Source organism: Moschus berezovskii, chromosome 22 (assembly GCF_049115385.1).
Source record: "Moschus berezovskii isolate FMDL1 chromosome 22, NW_MosBer_1.0, whole genome shotgun sequence".
Classification (NCBI taxonomy): domain Eukaryota; kingdom Metazoa; phylum Chordata; class Mammalia; order Artiodactyla; family Moschidae; genus Moschus; species Moschus berezovskii.
Genome location: NC_142481.1, coordinates 42,755,151 through 42,775,219, shown reverse-complemented (window position 1 = coordinate 42,775,219; position 20,069 = coordinate 42,755,151). Strand labels below are relative to the sequence as shown.

Here is a 20,069-nt window from a genome sequence, read left to right as displayed (position 1 = left end):
CACCTCTAGAACTCTACCCTTCTTCCCCTTTCCTTTTCCATAACACTTTTCAACGTAACCTCAGTCAGTTCAGGTCAGTTGCTCAGTCTTGTACGACTCTTTGCAACCCCGTGGACTGCAGCACGCCAGGCTTCCCTGTCCATCACCAACTCCCAGAGCTTGCTCAAACTTACGTCCATCGAGTCAGTGATGCCATCTAACCATCTCATCCTCTGTTGTCCCCGTCTCCTCCTGCCTTCAATCTTTCCCAGCATCAGGGTCTTTTCCAATGAGTCAGTTCTTTGCATCAGGTCTTATCACAACGTAACCTAGGTCTTATCTTTCTCCTCCACTAGACTGCAAACTTAGTGAGAATAAGAATGTGTTATCTATTGTTTACACTGATGTCCCAGTGCCAAGGTGAGTGTTTTAGTAGGTGTTCAATAAATCTCAACTGGACAAACAGATAAATTCATTTCTAGATGTGAAACGATGGTATGTGGCATTGTCCTCTAAGCCAAGCAGAGCACAGAGTCAGCACATGAAATTCAAATAAGAATGAGAAACCAAGCATCCATCACCACTGGGTTTCCCAAGTGGCTCAGTGGTAAGGAATATGCCTACAATGCAGGAGACGCAGGGAACAGGGGTTCAATCCCTGGGTCAGTAAGATCCCCTAGAGGAGGGGATGGCAACCCACTCCAGTACTCTTGCCTGTAGAATCCCACGGATGGAGGGGCCTAGCAGGCTCCTCTTGGGGTCACAAAGAATCAGACATGAAGCAACTGAGTAAGCACATACCAGAGGGTCCCTTGAAAAACCACGCCTATGGAGAAAAAGTAAAAGTGGAAAAAGAATTTGCTGCTATTGTTCAGTTGCTTAGTTGTGTCTGACTCTTTGTGACCCCATAGACTGCAGCACACCAGGCTTCCCTGTCATTAACCATCTCCCAGAGTTTGCTCAAATTATGTCCATTGAGTTGATGATGCCATCCAGCCATCTCATCCTCTGTCACCTATATACTCTAATAAAATGAATATTTTAAACACTAGAGATACTCAGCTTGGAAGAAAAATGCTTTATTCTAGAAAATGCACAAACCCTTTTCTAGGAAGGATAAAGAGGCCTTAGGTGGGTGGGGTTGGAGTGTTAAGGATGATGCCTTCAGTGGCTAAAAACAAGTTGCAATGAATAACAGAGATTCTTGCTGTCAGGCAAGAAGAGAAGAGAAAGCCAACAATCTAATGGGGCAAAAATGTGAGCTTTAAATTCGTTAGTTGATGTTTTTTCTCATTGAAATATCCTGTTTTTTGAAATTTTGGCTTTCAAGTCTCGGTTAGAGTTTCTCAAAGTCTGGTGCTAGGAACCAAGGAGTAATCAGATGCCTGGTATTAAAGGCAGATGACCTGATACCCAACTAGGATTTAATGTATCGGAATCTCGAGGCAGTGGGGACCTAAAAAAAACCTGTATTTTGGGACTTCCCTGGTGGTCCAGTGGTTAAGACGCCATGCTTCCGCTATATGGAGCACTGTTTCCATCCCTCGTCCTGCATGCCTCGTGGTACGGACAAAAAAAGAGAAAATGTATTATTGTTTTAAAAAAAATCTGTATTTTGAACCAATTTCTCAGGAACTCAAAAATAGACTCCTATTTGAAAATGATGAGCCTGATTAATTTTAGGCTAATGGGTGGAAATTTCTTTTTTTAAAAAAAAAACTTTCCATACATCTGATGCTGATCTTGCCAAAATGCTGACATAGCACAAGTTGTACTGTTTAGAATAATAAAGCCTTCATTCAATTATTTATCATCTCTTCTTACCTTCCTCGCTTAGAGGAGAAAGTAATCACTTGAAAGGTGACCATTATCCCCCTCTCCTCCCCTCATGACCAGGAGGAAGGACAGAAACATCCTAACTTGGACCAAGTAGGAAATGCAAGTTCCCCTGTTAGATTTTTCAACACATTCTATGGACCCACACAAGGAACAACAATGCCTAAACATATGGACTCTACGCAAACAGGGAGGCCTTTGGAGTTTCATGATCTGGACACATTTGAGTCTGTGAATGGCATAGCCATCTGGACTAGTTAGAAGTAGCACGAAAAATAATGAAAAAAAAACCCAACACCCTCTCAAACCAACTGCACTTGTTTAATATTAAAAAAAAAACCCAAATATAAGTAGAGGAGACGATACTAAATTTCTCAAATCAAGTTTTCCTTTTAGCAAAAATGGAGCAGTCCTTGGGACTGGTCCAGCTACTGTGCGTCACCGATATTCAGGGAACAGGAAAAGGCCCAATTTTCCTTAAACACATACCCAAAGGGGCCGATGGTAAGGCATCTGCTGTGAAGTGACCACACCTTTTGTGTAATTATAATTTATCTCACTTCCTCCTTCTCAAAGCCTTACCAACACTTCACTGAGGACCTCTTAGAGGCTAATTAAAAGGATCTGCAGATGTCAAGAAGTTGAAATTGGAGACGTGACTGTTGGTTTTAAGAGATGACAACTCAGTTTGGGTGATAGCATGGAAACATTTATCAAGGGCCAGGTTGGTTGGTGAGTGACACTGACAAATGGTCTGCAAGCTTAGCAAATGGAATCAAAAGGGAATGGCCTTTTCAAAAAACATACCCTGAATGAAGAAAGAAGGTGGGGTGGGGCATGGCCCAGGCAGAGAGAAGGGATGAGCAAAGCTGCAGACCTTAGCAAGCACAGGCTTCCTTCCAGGAACAGACAGATCTGCTTGGCTGCAGGCGAAGGGCGGGTACTGAGGAAAGGCAAGGTCACTATGGCGAGATGGCCGGTGGCCAGGCTCTGAGGGGGCCCTGAAGGCCAGTCTAAGTATTTATTGCACGGGCCAAGAAGTTCATTTGGAGTTTTCCATAGATGTTATGGAAGAACCTAAACAAACTTCTTGACCAACCCAATATTTTGAAATGCACTGAACAGGCAGGTCCAGGAAGGGTTTTGTTGAAGGGAAGATTCAGTGAGAGAGATGTAAGGCCCCTCTCCCCCGAGCACATCACCTGTAGGAGGTGTACAAGAGTGGTATCAAGATAGATGGAAGCTGAGAAACCAGTTCACATGGCAAGGTTGGCACCAAGTCGCAGATGCCAAGACCAGGCAAGGACAAGAGCAGGAAGAATGAAATACAGACAGCATTTCATTACAAGTCAGACTAATTGGCTTTGCACCCCAATCCCACTGAGCTAGTTATGGGAAGGTAGGTAAGTTACCTAACTCACTTTGAGGACATGTTCAAACTCCAGCAGTTATTGACTACTTGCGAGTCATGGAACTGTGCACAAGCTAGTTAGCCACCATGGCTTTCACTTTTCCTGTTTCTATTGTGTGCACAAGAACTGCATTTGCTTCATCCTGGGGGTTTTGAGAATGAAATGGGTTATACAGAGAAAACTACTTTTTCTATCTGTACTCATGACTAAGGTGACATTTCAGAGTCTTGCAGAAACAAAAACAGACCAAGCATGGCTGTTTTACAAACTGTGAAGGCTTACAAGATTGCACAAGAGAATTTTACTACCTAAAGAACTCGAATAGCTTCCCTTTGATATACAGAGTAAAAGCCTTAACTCTATCCATGGGCTACACATACCCACGTGACCTGGCTGCTGATTCCTCCTCCAAAATACCTCCTAAGACAGCCTATCAGATCCAGGCACTCTGCCCTGGCTGTTCCTCACTCCCTTCTTCAGGCCAGTGCCCTGATCTCCTCCCTGCCTGGACCACTATCCCCTCCACCATTAATTCATGTCAGTTTCTGCTTAAGTTCCCTCCCCAGATCAGCTTAGCTACAAGGGCACACGCACCCCATCCTTATTTATTTTGCTGCACTGGGTCTCAGTTGTAGCAAGCAAACTCTTAGTTGCAGCATGTGGAATCTAGCTCCCTGAACCACCAGGGAAGTTCCTTTACTGTATTTAGTTGACTGTCTCTGGCCTCACTAGCATGGGGAATCCATGGTGACAAGGAATTTATCTGGTTCCACGTGGTTTCCTCTGGCCCCAGTGTAAGTGGTTGCTCACAGTAAGTATATATCAGTATCATCAATTGAATGCATGAGTGGATGAATGAGCCAGAAAGATCCAAGTTCAAACCCAAGCTTTACCACTTACATGCTGGGTTATCATTAGGTACCATGTTCCCTCTCTGAGTTTCTGTTTTGCTTGTTTCTAAGAAGGAAAGGATAGAACTTCGTGGGACTGGACTATGTAAGGAGAAGTAAGACAAGACAAAGGCCCCAGCAAAGTGTTTTATATGGAAGAGGCCCATGATTAAACGAAAAAAGAAAGTTGAGAGTAAAGAACTTGGTGTTTGGTAATCTGGGAAAAATAAATGGATCGTTGAAACATTTCATGTAATATTTATTTGTGGCTCAGACGGTAAAGGATCTGCCTGCAGTGTGGGAGACCTGAGTCCAGTCCCTAGGTTGGAAGATCCCCTGGAAAAGGGAAGGGAAACACACTCCAGTATTCTTGCCTGGAAAATCCCATAAACAGAGGAGCCTGGTGGGGTACAGACCATGGGGTTGCAAAGAGTTGGACACAACTGAGCAACTAACACTTTCACTTCACAATATAAAAGGGTTCAGTGGTAAAGTGCCAATGCAGGAGACACAGATTCGATCCCTGGGTCAGGAAGATTCCTTGGGAGGAGGAAATGGCAATCCACTCCAATATTCTTCCCTGGCAAATCTCATGGACAGAGGAGCCTGATGGGCTACAGTCCATGGGGTCGCAAGGAATCAAACGTGACTGAGCTACTGAGCACACACACATAATATAAAAGACACAGTGGTACACATTGGGTAAAATATATGTGAATAAGACTCAGTTTCTACCCTAGAAGTGCTCTAATGTTAAAGACAGGTAGGACTCCACATCACCACACTATATACTAGAGATAAGCAAAACACTCCCCATGGAAAATCAGCAGAAGTTTTCAAATAACACAGGCCACTTAAATGGGGTCTTGAAAGATGTATAGGAGTCTATCTATGAGACAAGGGCACTCTGGTAGAGAAAATTACTTGTCACCAGTGGGCCTGGCAGACGAAGAAACAGGGATGTGTGCATTCTTGGCAGTGAACAGAGAGTGTTCATTTGGGAGCCAGAAAGTACAGACTACACTTTGGAGAGCTTTAGCTCAGACAGGCTGTATGGATGTTTGCAAGCAGAGGATAGACTAAAGACAGAAGAGAAGAAGTACCAGCCAACATTAAGCAGAAGATAAGGTCCAGAGTATAACTTCCAGAAGGTTTACAGTGTTTTCCCTTGTATTCGGCAAACTGTGGGCAACTTTTATATAATGATAGCAACTTGTACATTAGATGTGCTTGGTCTCTTTTGGTTTCTTGAAAAGGACTAAAATGAGAGAGAAGAGTAGCCATTAAAGTCGATGGAAAAAAACAGCTACTTTCTTTGATGTCACTGTTAAAACCAGAAAGATCTCTGCCTGTCCCCTAAAGATCTGACATTCACATGCAAATTTCTGTTACTAGCTGTTACTTGGGTTTAGAAAGGGCTGTGTCTCATTATAAATTCTAACATCCCTGAAAGAAATAACTACTTTGTTCTCATCTCTCATGGGCACTTTAGTGTAGGTTCATTTATAATGGGGCTTCCCTGATAGCTCAGTTGGTAAAGAATCCGCCTGCAAGGGTTCAATCCCTGGGTTGGGAAGAGAAGGGAAAGGCTACCGACTCCAGTATTCTGCCCTGGAGAATTCCATGGACTATATAGTCCATGGGGTCACAGAGTTGGACACGACTGAGCAACTTCCACTTCACTTTAATTTATAATAAATAGACCCACTGATGCACACAGTAGGTATCATCTTCAGGGATGCTCAGAAAACAATTCCATGGAATGCAGAGAAAAGGGAGGGAACCCTGGTGCACTGTTGGTGGGAATGTAAATTGGTACAGCGTGGAGATTCCTCAAAAAACAAAAAACAGAACTACCATAAGATCCAGCAATTCCACTCCTGGGTATTTATATGAAGAAAACAAAAACATTAATTTGAAAAGATCTATGCATCCTGAGGTTCACTGCAGCATTATTCACAATAGCCAAGATATGGAAGCAACTTAAGTGTCTATCAATAGATGAATGGGTAAGGAAGATATGGTACATATATAAATGGAATACTACTCAGCCACAAAAAGGAAGAAATCTTGCCTTTTGTGACAGCATGGATTGACCTAGAGGGTATTAGGTAAGTGCAGTAAGTCAAAAAGGGAAAGACAAATACCATATTATTTCATGTATATGTGAATCTATAAAACAAACACGCAAAGAACAAATATAACAAAACAGAAACAGACTCATAGACACAGAGAACAAACAGACAGCTGCCAGAGGGGAGGTGGTGGTGGGAGGATAGAAATAGAACAGGTGCAGGAGAGTGAAAGGTACAAACTTCCAATTGCAAAGTATATGAGTCACAGGTATGAAATGTACAGTGTAAGGAATACAGTCAATAATTATGTAATGTCTTTGCATGTGATATACCACAGTGATCATTTTGAAATGTATAGAACTATTGATTCACTATGTTGTATAACAGGAACTAATATAGTGTTGTAGGTCAATTATACTTCAAAAACAAATGAACAAATTCATAGGAAAATAGGTCAAATTTGGGGGAGTGAGGGTCAGAGGAGGTGATCAAAAGGCACAAACTTCCAGTATAAGATAAATACGTACTAGGGGTGTAATGTCCAACATGATAAATATAATTAAGCCTGCTCCATGTTATATATGACAATGGTCAAAAGAAGAAATCCTAGGAGTTCTTCATCACTAAGAAAAAAAACACTTTTTATATTTCTTTAATTTTGTATCTGTATGAGATGATGGATGTTCCTGATACTTACCAGGATAATCATTTCAAATTATTATGCTGCATACCTTAAACTTATACCATGCCATATGTCAATTATATCTCAATAAAACTGAAAGAAAAAAAAACAGAAAACAACACCTTGGAAAGGCCTTCCTTGGCAGCACCTTGTGCACCCCTGGGCTCTGCTAGATTCTCCTCTTTCAAGCTCCAAAGCAAACTGTACATCACTCTAAAGGGAAGTGTGAAGAGTGCTCAGTCGTCTCCAACTCTTTGCGACCCCATGGACTATACAGTCCATGGAATTCTCCAGCCCAGAAGACTGGAGTGGGTAGCCTTTCCCTTCTCCAGGTGATCTTCCCAACCCAGGGATCAAACCCAGGTCTCCCGCATTGCAGGCGGATTCTTTACCAGCTAAGCCACAAGACGTGACTACACTGTGCTAAAATGATCTATTTCCATGTCTGTCTCCCTCGAGGGCAGAGGCTGTATGTGGCCCATTGGCCATCACAGCCCCATGACCTGGCACACAGGAAATACTCAACTACTGAGGCAACGGCCTCAGAATCAACTCAGGGGTCCTTGCCACTGGCAGCTTTAGTGTGTAGCTAAGCCATTTATTATATTTTTTCTAAGCCATTTGATTTTGTGCACGTGATTCAGTCCACTTCAAATTCAGGTGAACCACTGGGAGGGTTTGCCAAAGCACTGCCAAGTCTTAAAATAGAAATGGAAAGTCATCTAAGATAAAATCTGAGTTCTTTTCCTTGTCCTGCCAGACTTTGTAGTTCATACTGCAATCAAATGACCCAGGACCTCAGAAACTTTCCACTGAAAACAAACTTTAAGGTCTCTAATGATGGGACATATTTATTCTAAATACCTTCAGTAAGTCTCTTGGGTCTTACTTCTTGCACAACCCTATGAAATTTCAAATGTAAAAAAGGAACCATGCATTAAGCAAAATGTTCTTCGCTATTTTTAAATGAAAACATTTTAACTAATTACAGTTTTTTTTAGTTCAGTCACCAAACTCTCCCAACCAAAGGTAAAACATGTGTTCTCTAGTTTCAATCAATCTCTCTAATTATGAGTTAGTATAAATTCCACCAAAAATGGCTTTCTGTATTGTCGTCCACTCTTTGATTGCTAAAGTATAAAGTTTAATGCTCCTAAACTGTATCATACCGTGTTGGTGTGCCTAAAACAACTATGATCATATAGAGATGAGATAAAGCTATAGATTTACAGATATAAATACACAGGTATAGGGACCAGTGATTCCCAACCAGGGATAATTTTGCCTCCCCCAGGGGATATTTGATGCTGTCTGGAGAGAGTTTTTATTTTCAAGACTAGAGAGTGTTTCTGGCATCTAGTGGGAAAAAGCCAAGGATGTTGCTGAATATCCTGCAATGCACAGAGCAGCTCTCACATCAAAAAATTATCCTATCCAAAGTGCTGTTAGTGCCATATCCTGGATGGGAGGCGAATTTAGGGGAGAATGGACACATGTAAGTGCATGAGTCCCTGTAGTGTCCACCTGAATCTATCACAACACTGTTAATCAGCTATACTCCAATACAAAATAGGTTTAATTAAGAAACAAATGACAATGAGGAAAAAAAACATTGGCTGCTAAAAAAAAACAAAACAAAAACAAAATGCTAGTAGTGCTGAGACTGACAAATCCTGATATAGATCAGTTCATGCATTAAGCATAAACAAAAGGTAAAGTATTTTAAAAGACATATTATAGGATTCTTGCTGTTAGACTATCCAAACACAATCAGTGTTCTTTCTTCAAGTGGGCATTATGCTGACTTTGGATATTATCTGCTTATAAGATTATTGACTGCAATTAAGGATTATCTTAAATGGGTTTCAAATATGTATCAACTAGTTGGTTGTCAGCTCTGAAGTTTTACACTTATATAAATGCTCAGTTGCATGTTTTTTCCCTGTTTTGAATAAGTCAGGAAAGAAAAATAGTTTTAGCCGTTATTCTAAGGCTGTTTTAAAAAGAGAAATAAACCTATAAATTCTTCCCAAAGAATAAGTGACTTATTGTGTGTACTTTCCAGTCTGAGACATATGTGATGCACCAAATACTTGAAGCCCATTTAACTCAAGAGTTATCAGTGATAAGATTTTGTCAGCAAATACATAAATTAAGCAGGATTACATACGTCTATGAATGCCTATTAATTCACATCTATCATTTCCAAAAGCTTAAGAACATGTCTCAGATACCTGATAAGAAGTCATAGGAATGTACAAGAAGACCCCTGGTTCTGTGCTGGCTATGGAAACATGTCAGGACTAGTGTTTTACAGTGTAGGGCAGGGAGTTTTTGCTCACACTGCAAGAATATCTTGATTACATACATTTTTTCTGTGATTTTATGATTGCCTGAATTCTGCAGGGACAACTTTTTACCAGATGGGCGATCATATAGCTTTCATTAGTTCTCTGTATCCTACCAGTTATGTTTGTTTATTTAGCTAAAATCTTTTACTAGGAAAGGGCTCACACGAGACCCTAAATCCCACTTCTGATAAGGTCTCAGGGCAGGAGGGAGGGAAATTACATGCCTCCCAAACAACTACTCCGAAATCTTTAACTTAAGATTTTATATCTTATATTTATTTTTAAAGGAGGTTCCCCTCCCCCACCCCCCGCTTAGACCTATATTTTAATTAGTTTGAGTATGAGGCTAATGGTTTTTTAAACATAACCATAAAATAAAATCCCTTCAAAGTAGGAATTGTTGGCTTTCATCTTAAAAACAAATAATGGAATTCAGTCAAGATGTCAGTGTTAATTTGGTGTAGAGCTCAAACTTATTTTAGCATTTTACATAAAATAACCATGAGTTTAAGCATTCCTAAATAAGGGAGGCATTTTATTCTTAGAATCCCAAACAGTCGTTGTATGCCAGTACATTCAAGATTACCTTAACATTTCTTTGCATGAATTTAAAAAGATGTGATTATACAGCAATTTGTAAGCAGTTCTTCTTAAATCATATATCAAATTTTACTCTTCAGCAAAATCCACATTGGATTCTAGAAGAGTGACTCAACTCTATGAAGGCAAACCGTATCAAGTTATAAATGCAAAAGTGACCCCAAATGAGGTAAAACAGGTGAAAATCTTAAAGTAATCACAAAGGGATATTAGCTAGGCTGGACCATGTGCATCCTATTTAAACATGAACCAACCCTCTTGATGTGCTTAGTCGCTCAGTCGTTTCTGACTCTTTGCAGCCCCATGGACCGTGGCCCACCAGGCTCCTCTGTCCATGGGGATTCTCCAAGCAAGAATACTGGAGTAGGTTGCCATACCCTCCTCCAGGGGATCTTCCCAACCCAGGGATCGAAGCCGTGTCTCTTATGTCTCCTGCATTGGCAGGTGGATTCTTTACAAGTTCCACCTGGGAGGCCCCAACCCTCTTAATAGGCCACAGTTAAAATGCCACGTATTAGAGGAGGAAATTTTTGCTTGGAAACTTCTTAGAAAAGGCAAACTACTTGGCTTGAAAGTAAAATGTTAGCACCTTATTTATAGTGACTCTTATTTTTATAATGTACATATTTATCAACCTCTACTGACTCCATTTATTCCTAGGAAGAGAATTTCTTTCTCATTGCTACTAGTGGAAGAATATATATGGCACAAAGGAAAAATTACTACACGTTCTATAGTGCTGGTTAATAATGGAGGGGAAAAGTCAGATCCATCTATAAAGTCTATCTATAAATTTCTTTGGCCCTAATAAAAAGAATTTAGGGTATGATTGTTATTTTAACAGTTGTTTTTTTTTTGCCTCCCATGGGCCTTCGTTACTTTGCAAGGGCTTTCTCTAGTTGAGGCGAGTGGGGGCTACACTGTTGCAGTGCACGGGCTTCTCATTGCAGTGGTTTCTCTTGTAGAGCACTGGCTCTAGAGTGTGGGCTTCAGCAGTTGCAGCTCCCGGGCTCTAGAGCACAGACTCAGCAGTTGTGGGAAACGGGCTTAGTTGCTCCATGGCGTGTGGGATCTTCCCGGACTAGGGATTGAACCCACATCCCCTGCATTGACAGGAGGATTCTTAGCCACTGCACCACCTGGAAAGTGCTAGGGCATGATTTTTTAAAGAACCACAGCTGCCTTTATATCAAGATTAATATTGAACATGAACCCTGTCTAATAGGGCCCCTGGGATAAGGAACAGATTCCATAAGGGATGCCCTGGATTCTTTCTGGCACTGGCTGCTGCTCCCTTCACTGTGCTGTCTAAACGCTCCAAACCCAAAATAAATGCTCACAGAAAGATCATGCCCTTAAAAACCACAACCGTCACCCAAACTGCTTACTTTCATCATGTTTTAATGACTTTCATCACATTATAAAGAGGTGAAGCTTCATATCGTAATACACCATTGGGGTGTTGGGGAAGATACATATAATAGGGAAACTCTCGACATAAAAGATCACACATCTCCATGGAAAAATAAACCCTCCAGAGATAACAGGAAATGTATTCTGTTAAGTCAAAGTCCTTGATCCTTGCACTGACCAGAAAAGAAGGGCTGAGAAAACACCAAGTGTTCAGTGTTCACCTCATTCTAGCGCTGAACAATGATCAACTCCCTGCATGTGCCTTTCGAAAACAACAGCTACAAGGAACGCCTCACCTGCTTTCTCTCCGCTGCTGGGCAAAAGTTTTTCAAGTTGCTTCCCCTACTGGTCAGGGCAGTTTTTAATACAAGGAAAGTAACTTTACCAAAGAGACAAGATTTCATTGCTAATGGTAGAACCTGAAGTGGATGTTGTAGGTGGTCATATGGAACTGTATCAAGTGTTGCTTTGGGACAGATATTAATCAAGGAATCCTCACCCTGCTCTTGAAAAATCTGAATGAGGGGAGGTCCAGGTAACAATAAAGGGTTTTACAAAGTAGCAGTCGTCCTGAAGTAGAAAACATATCTTTGACAATAAACAGTGTCATATATTTTAAATGGAGCCTAAGAGTCATCAAACCTTACGAAATCCAACAGCTCCTAACTCCATTAACTAAACAAGGTCTTCCCAAGGATGATATGCATCAAATATAAACATTCTAGAAATGCTATATGTCTCACATTTGTGAATTTTATTTTAAACAATTCTAAAGTGGCTCTTGAGAAACCTATATGCAGGTCAGGAAGCAACAGTTAGAACTGGACATGGAACAACAGACTGGTTCCAAATAGGAAAAGGAGTACGTCAAGGCTGTATATTGTCACCCTGATTATTTAACTTCTATGCAGAGTACATCATGAGGAACGCTGGGCTGGAAGAAGCACAAGCTGGAATCAAGATTGCCGGGAGAAATATCAATAACCTCAGATATGCAGATGACACCACCCTTATGGCAGAAAGTGAAGAGGAACTCAAAAGCCTCTTGATGAAAGTGAAAGAGGAGAGTGAAAAAGTTGGCTTAAAGCTCAACATTCAGAAAACGAAAATCATGGCATCTGGTCCCATCACTTCATGGGAAATAGATGGGGAAACAGTGGAAACAGTGTCAGACTTTATTTTTGGGGCTCCAAAATCACTGCAGATGCTGATTGCAGCCAGGAAATTAAAAGACGCTTACTCCTTGGAAGGAAAGTTATGACCAACCTAGATAGCATATTAAAAAGCAGAGACATTACTTTGCCAACCAAGGTCCGTCTAGTCAAGGCTATGGTTTTTCCCGTGGTCATGTATGGATGGGAGAGTTGGACTGTGAAGAAAGCTGATCGCTGAAGAATTGATGCTTTTGAACTATGGTGTCGGAGAAGACTCTTGAGAGTCCCTTATGCTGCAAGGAGATCCAACCAGTCCATTCTAAAGGAGATCAATCCTGGGCGTTCATTGGAAGGACTGATGCTGAAGCTGAAACTCCAATACTTTGGCCACCTCATGCGATGAGTTGACTCACTGGAAAAGACTCTGATGCTGGGAGGGATTGGGTGCAGGAGAAGAAGGGGATGACAGAGAATGAGATGGCTGGATGGCATCACCGACTCGATGGACATGAGTTTGAATGAACTCCGAGAGTTGGTGATGGACAGGGAGGCTTGACGTGCTGTGATTCATGGCGTCACAAAGAGTCGGACACAACTGAGTGACTGAATTGAACTGAACTGAAAGTGGCTTTAATGTTGTAGGAAAACGGTCATGATTTGTTAGAAAACCATGATTCAAAACCATATACAGTGAGAAATATTTTTTTTCTTCTTCTTTTATGCTTTCTCAAATTAGGACCTACTAGTTTGATAATCAGAAAAACTATATTATTTATAATGGAACTGCTCCAAAGAAAGATTTCCTCAATGTCTATCAGCACAAAGTGTATAATAAATAAAAAAATACTGAAAATAAGAAACAGCAATAATCAATTTTTACTGTTCATTTATTTACTCATTCTTACAGTAAATATATTCTGATAAAATCTACGTGCCAGGAAGTTTGCTTAAATACTGAGAATACAATGTGAGCCAAAAAAGATGGTTCCTGACTCCATGGAACATATAGCTGAGAGCAAAGAGATAAGATAGCAATTAAATGATTATAGAAATATTTGATGAGACTTCAGCTGTGAAGTATGCCATGAAGAAGGACATAGGCTGTAAAATGGATTATAAAAGATGCTGGTAAATCAGAAGGAAAATATCACAACAGACCAGATGAGAGGGGATAGTAGCATGAACTAAGGTGGGAATGGTGGGGGTAAGGGAGGGAAGACGGGGAAAGTCGAGGAGTGGAGGGCATCCAGGAATCTCTTTCTCTCTGGACCCCATGATGACTTGAGAGGAGTGAGGGAGAAGGCTGTTGTCAAGGAAGATGGTAAGGTCTGAGGCTCATGACACTGGATGAGTAGCAGTGTCATTCATCTAAGCAGGGGATGCGGAACAGAATCAGACTTGGGTTATGGGGTGGGCTGAATCATGGGTGCATTTTAACTGTGTTGAGATTGAGGTACCAAGAAAAACCCAGAGTTTTGCAATAAGGAAGAATAAATCTGACTCCATATTAGATCTGTTCTACTGCCTGTGCTTAGTCAAGTTGGTTCTGTATTTTTTTTTTTAAATAAAATAAAAGTTGCCTATAGCCTGAAATAAATAGGATAACCTATTCTCAGGGCTCTGACCTTTAAGAGTCCATTCATATAGAGATAAAAAGTTTCAGAACAAAGAATGGCATTTGTTTTGTTGGAGGTGTATAGGAACATTGTGATCTGATCCATGTGGATAGCTACAAGAACAAAGGATTCAGACACCAAGAAGTTTCCAACAATTAATCACGCCCCCTCCTTCAGCTTGCCTTTAAAAATGCTTTGCTGAAATTCTTCACGGATGCAGGTTTTGGAGGCACAAGTCACCTGTCTCCTTGCATGACCCTGCAATAAACCTGTCCCTGCTCTAACTCCGCTGTTTAGGTATTGTTGGCCTCACTGTGCACTGGACACACGAGCTTGTGTTTGGCAACAACTGTGATTAAGAGACCCAAGAAGCACCTGTAGTTTATGGGAAAGGTCTGAAACAGTGAGAATTGTTTTGGTGAGAATCTTTGCTAAGACTCAAGGGTGCAGATGTTTAGTGCAACCATGAAGAGGAATGAGACTGGGAGGAGAAGAAGCCTAGAACAGAACAGTGAGCAAGTCCAGGACGTTGACTCAGCAAAGGAGCCTGTGAAAGCAAGGCGAGGGTTGCAGAAGTGCAGTTTAGACAGAGTGTCATTCCCGACACCAAGAGAAACTTCAGAAAGAGAGGAACAGTTCCTGTTCAGTTCAGTTCAGTTCAGTCGCTCAGTCGTGTCTGACTCTCCGCAACCCCATGAATCACAGCACGCCAGGCCTCCCTGTCCATCACCAACTCCCGGAGTTCACTCAAACTCATGTCCACAGAGTTGGTGATGCCATCCAGCCATCTCATTCTCCGTCGTCCCCTTCTCCTCCTGCCCCCAACCTTTCCCAGCATCAGAGTCTTTTCCAGTGAGTCAACTCGTCGCATGAGGTGGCCAAAGTATTGCAGTTTCAGCTTTACTGTTAAATATTGCAGAAACTTAAAGTAGGATGAAGTTGAAATACATCTGTTGGATTTAGTGACACCAAAATACTTTTCTGTTCATGGAAGGCGCTGAGCAGAAAGATGACGGACGGAGAGTACCAGCTGCCCTTGCAGAGTTGTGAAGACAATACTGACACACGAAACCACCTCCCAAAGAAACTCCAGGACTCAACTCCAGTTTGGGTGGGAGAAGAGAAAAGGGGAGAAGCAAGGGGGATGCCTGTGGCTAAGGAAGATTTCACTTATGTCAAAAAAAAGAAAAAAAAAAAATATATATGGGACTTCCCTGGGGTCCAGTGGTTAAGAATCCACCTGCCAACACAGGGGACACGGGTTCAATCCCTGATCTGGGGAGATTCCACATGCCACAGGGCAGCTAAGCCCATGAGTCACAACTACTGAGCCCGTGTGCCCTAGAGCCCGTGGCCCACAAACAAGAGAAGCCACCACCATGAGAAGCCTGCACACCGCAATGGAGAGTTAGCCCCCACTCTGTGCAACTAAAGAAAGTGGGCAGCAGCAATGAAGACCCAGCACAGCCATAAATAAATAAAACTTTAAAAAATAAACACTGATGAAATTTAATGTTATAAATCAATGTAAATAAATGAACAAATAAGTAAATAAATGTGATGGACGGCTACCCTACAATTTTCATTTATTATGGGAGAAAAAATAATAAGCATTATGGTCTCCGCATATAAATCATCCCTTAATACATAAACAAGAGTCCTGAAACATCTGTAAAGGAAAACCCTTAGAACAAATGGACAAACGAGATTCTCTTATAATAAAGCAGAAGGTGCGTTTTCTGGGGTTAGTGAAAAGGCCCTGTTTTCTGATGAGCTCAAAGAGCTGGATGGCCCAGAAGCTGTTGGTTTCAGGTGGTGATGAGCACGTGGCAATGCCATGTCAGCTCTCTACCTCACATCCCTCCTCACCAGAGCAGCTGAGTCATAGATGACAGACAAGGAGAAAGGAAGGCAGCCGCGTCATCGTGAGCGGGGGCACGAGGGAGAAAAGTGAGCTTTCCCAGTATTCTTTCATGGCTGAGAAATGTCATATACTGAAAGGTACTGCGAGACAGATGGTACCGATGAACCTATTTGCAGGGCAGCAACGGGGACACAGCCATCGAGAACAGAGTTGGGGACACAGTCGGGGAAGGAGAGGGTGGGATGCGATGAGAGAACAGAGCTGAAACATATGCACTATGATATGTGAAACAATAGGAGTTTGCTGCATGACACAGGGAGCTCAGGCCAGTGCTCTGTGACAACCTAGAGGGGTGGAATGCGGTGGGAGGTGGCAGGGGAGTTCAAGAGGGAGGGGACATGTGTATACCTATGGCTGATTCATGTGGCTGTATGGCAGAGGCCAACACAATACTGTAAAGCAATTATCCTCCAATTAAAAATCATAAATAAGACAAAAGGTATTATAGATTGATTTTAGGACAATATTTACTTCTCAAATAGGGGTAGTTCAAAATTAAACATACATGTAATGGAGCAAGAAACACTTCCTCTCTCCACTTTTATTCACCCACACCCTTTAAAGATTTTTTTTTTTCATATGGACCACTTTTTTTTTTTTAAGTCTTTATTGAATTTATTACAATAGTGCTTCTGCTTTGATTTTTTTTTTTTTTTTGACCATGAGGCATGTGGAATCTTAGCTCCCCAACCAGGAATTGAGCCCCCACCCCCTGCATTGGGAGGCAAAGTCTTAATCACCAGGGACGTGCCCCCCAACACACACACCATTTAAACGTAAGGAATTATCCAGATATGTTCAGAAGAAAATAACATCTAGAAGAAATAGGGTTAAAAGGATTGCTTCTGTTTCTAGGACAACAAATTTGTAAGGCTGCAACTGCTATTGTCACATTATTTTCTCAATATTGCTTTAAAAACAAGAGAATCAGACTAGATGTTGTGGTTAAAGTTAATGCATGAAATTTTAACTGAAAATTGGAGGAAATTCCTAATAAATTTGAAACTATTTCTCACAAAGCAATTTGGTTGTGATAAAGGTTGCTATTGGGGCCTTTGAAAACTGATAGGTTGTCTACAAAGCCATCAATATGAATTCTACAAGTCTATAAATTTTGGGATCAAAAATGTAGGGGCTAATAGGGAAAAATAAAATTTTCCTCCTGATTCTGATATGTATAAAGAATGAAATTCAGAAATTATGGCATTTGCAGCAACATGGATGGCTCTAGAGATTGTCATATTAACTCAGACAAAGAAAGATATGATATCACTTATATGTGGAATATAAATGAACTTATTTACAAAACACAAACAGATTCACAGACATAGAAAACTAACTTATGGTTACCAAAAAGGAAGGAGCAGGGGAGAGATAAATTGGGAGTATGCGATTAGCAGATGCATACCATTACATATAAAATGGATAACCAACAAGAATTTACCGTAAAGCACGGGGAACTATATTCAATATCTCATAATAGTAGCCTATAGTGGAAAAGAATCAAAAGAATAATATTGACATATACATATATATGTGTAACTAAATCACTTTGCTGTACACCTAAAACTAACAGAATATTGCAAGTCAAAACTATACTCCAATAAATAAAAAATGAACTTTGTCTACCTTGAATCTGAGGTCCCATCAGCTTTATTAAGTGAAAGATAAACTCTTGGGTCCCTAAACTTGAAAATGAGTAACTAGCTGACTGTACTTCCTCCATATGTAGTCTCCTGGCATATATATTCCTTCTTGAACCCAACCCAGCCTTTCCCAGCTCCAGGCCATCTTCTGCATTTGAAATGCTGCTTCTCTCCAACCCCATCCCAACACACTCCTGCCCCCAACTAGTGGCCTCCTGTTGAAATTCTACGCATTCATCAAGATGCACTGGGAACACCTCCTCTTCTTCAGGATCCTTCTTGGCCCAGGCCAGCAGAGCTGCTTCTCCTTCTTTGAAATCTTCAAAGCCCTTCCCTCCCTTGTCTTTTATGATACTCAGCATGTGCCAAAAATGATGAATGCTTCCTATGCTTTATCCCACCTCACCCACCACACTGGAAGCTCTTTAAGGGCAAGGACCATCTTGTCCCCTCCGACTCTTCTGCAAGGCTAGCTACCTACAATGCTTTATCCATAGAAGAGACACAATAAGTACTTGGATTTAATTTTTCATTCTGACTTCAACTTTCTATTTTAGTGGAAGAGAAAATATCAGCTGAAGAGAAAGGAAACCAAGGTCACAAAAGTAAAGCATAACAAGGAAAAGGGATTCAAATCTTGACATATTACTTGGGTTCTAGGAAAAAGTGTCTAACCCCAAATTGTCTGCCAACCTCTGACTGACTCTTTTGTTCAACAAACGTGTGTGGAGCCTTCATTATAGCATACACATACACCCATAAACACACAGACAAGAGACTATGGAAACAGCACCAAAAATATGTAACTCCCAACAGGCATGAACTCTGTATTATTAAGTTTCTGATCTCAGCAGAGCCCTGAAAACACTCAGCAGTCCCCTGCAACTGCAGATCCATTTCCCAGAGCGGTTCTGCCACACCTCTCCGTCCCCTGTAGCTCTTTGCCAGCCCTCACCTACTCCTCCACAAGAGAACTGTGTCCCTTATCAAAAAAAAGCTGCTGCTGCTAAATCACTTCAGTCGTGTCCGACTCTGTGTGACCCCATAGACGGAAGCCCACCAGGCTCCCCCGTCCCTGGGATTCTCCAGGCAAGAACACTGGAGTGGGTTGCCATTTCCTTCTCCAATGTGTGAAAGTGAAAAGTGAAAGTGAAGTCACTCGGTCATGTCTGACTCGTAGCGACCCCACGGACTGCAGCCTACCAGGCTCCTCCATCCATGGGATTTTCTAGGCAAGAGTACTGGAGTGGCCTGCCATTGCCTTCTCCGATCAAAAAAAAGCAGAGGCCATCAACTGAATTCTTCAACTATCACCCCAAACCATTCTGTCAAATCATCCTTTTCCTTCCTTTGCCAAGGAAAACGTGTTCTTCGTCCTGTACATCCCACTCCCATCTAGACTTGCCTCTATTAATTTACTTCTCATTTGATCCTTCAGCTTTTCCTACTTCACAGCTTCCTCCCGAGACTTATAAAAATATTCAGATCCTTTAGGGGAAGGGGAACCAAAGACCACTGAGACCAGAGCCCCTCTGAAAATAAATCTCTCATCTTTCCCACCCCATCCCTACCCACCCTGATTCCACACCCGATCTTTCATTCATTCCTAAGACTGCAAGTGTCTTTCTCTATTTAATGAACTGCTGGGGGTTTTGTTGTTGTTCTATGGCTGTGCTGGGTCTTCTTTGTTGCTGAACGAAGACTTTTCTCTAGTTGCTGCGAATGGAGGCTACTCTCTTGTTTCGGAGCACAGACTCTAGGGCACATGGGCTTCAACAGTTGCAGCTCCCGGGCTCTAGAGCACAGGCTCAGTAGTTGTGGCACATGGGCTTAGTTGCTCCTCGGCATGTGGGATCTTCCCAGAACAGGTATTGAACCCATGTCTCCTGCAGTGGCAGGCGGATTCTTAATCCTGGTCCACTGGGCCACCAGGGAAGTCCACTGCTGTTCTTGGACTCCTAATTACTAAAATCCACTGACACTTCCCTGCTCTGTCTCAAATGGTCACTTTCCCTCCTCTGACACTTTCAACCATCCCCTTTTCGAGAGAATATTTTTTATTTGGAGAGACTCTCTGCCAGTTTTCTTATTCCCCAGAAGAGTTCTCAGTTTCTTCTTAATACATACTCTGATAATTCATCATGTCCAATGCATCAGTCACTACCAACACTCTCCAGGCTAAATATCTGCCATTATAATGAGTTTCAGTTTTCCAGCTCCTCCTAAAAGTTACAATGGATGTCTTACCAACAACTCAAATTCAACACATCCAATGAAGAACTAATCTTGACCAAACTCAGCCATATTTCTCTCAAGTAACCATCCCAGGCATCACTTTTGACCCTCTCTTTCATCTTCCACACGACGCCTGAAACTCTGCCAACATCTTTCACATGTTCTCTTCTAATGGCCCTGCTGATCGTAACGAGCCCTCAGGCTCCAGTTTCTCTTTCTAATCCACTCTCCACATGGCATCCAGAGTTACCTTTCT

General features: G+C 41.7%; 1 protein-coding gene across 1 annotated transcript in view; it reads right to left on the bottom strand.

Moving 5' to 3' along the window:
* TOX3 (TOX high mobility group box family member 3) overlaps window positions 1–17,940 on the bottom strand; it is a 59,933-nt gene extending 41,993 nt beyond the window's left edge. Inside the window, exon 1 of the mRNA XM_088829977.1 lies at window positions 17,809–17,940. Coding sequence (XP_088686103.1) covers window positions 17,809–17,940 — 132 coding nt within the window. The remainder of the gene's footprint in view (window positions 1–17,808) is intronic.
* Window positions 17,941–20,069: the final 2,129 nt, after the last annotated feature.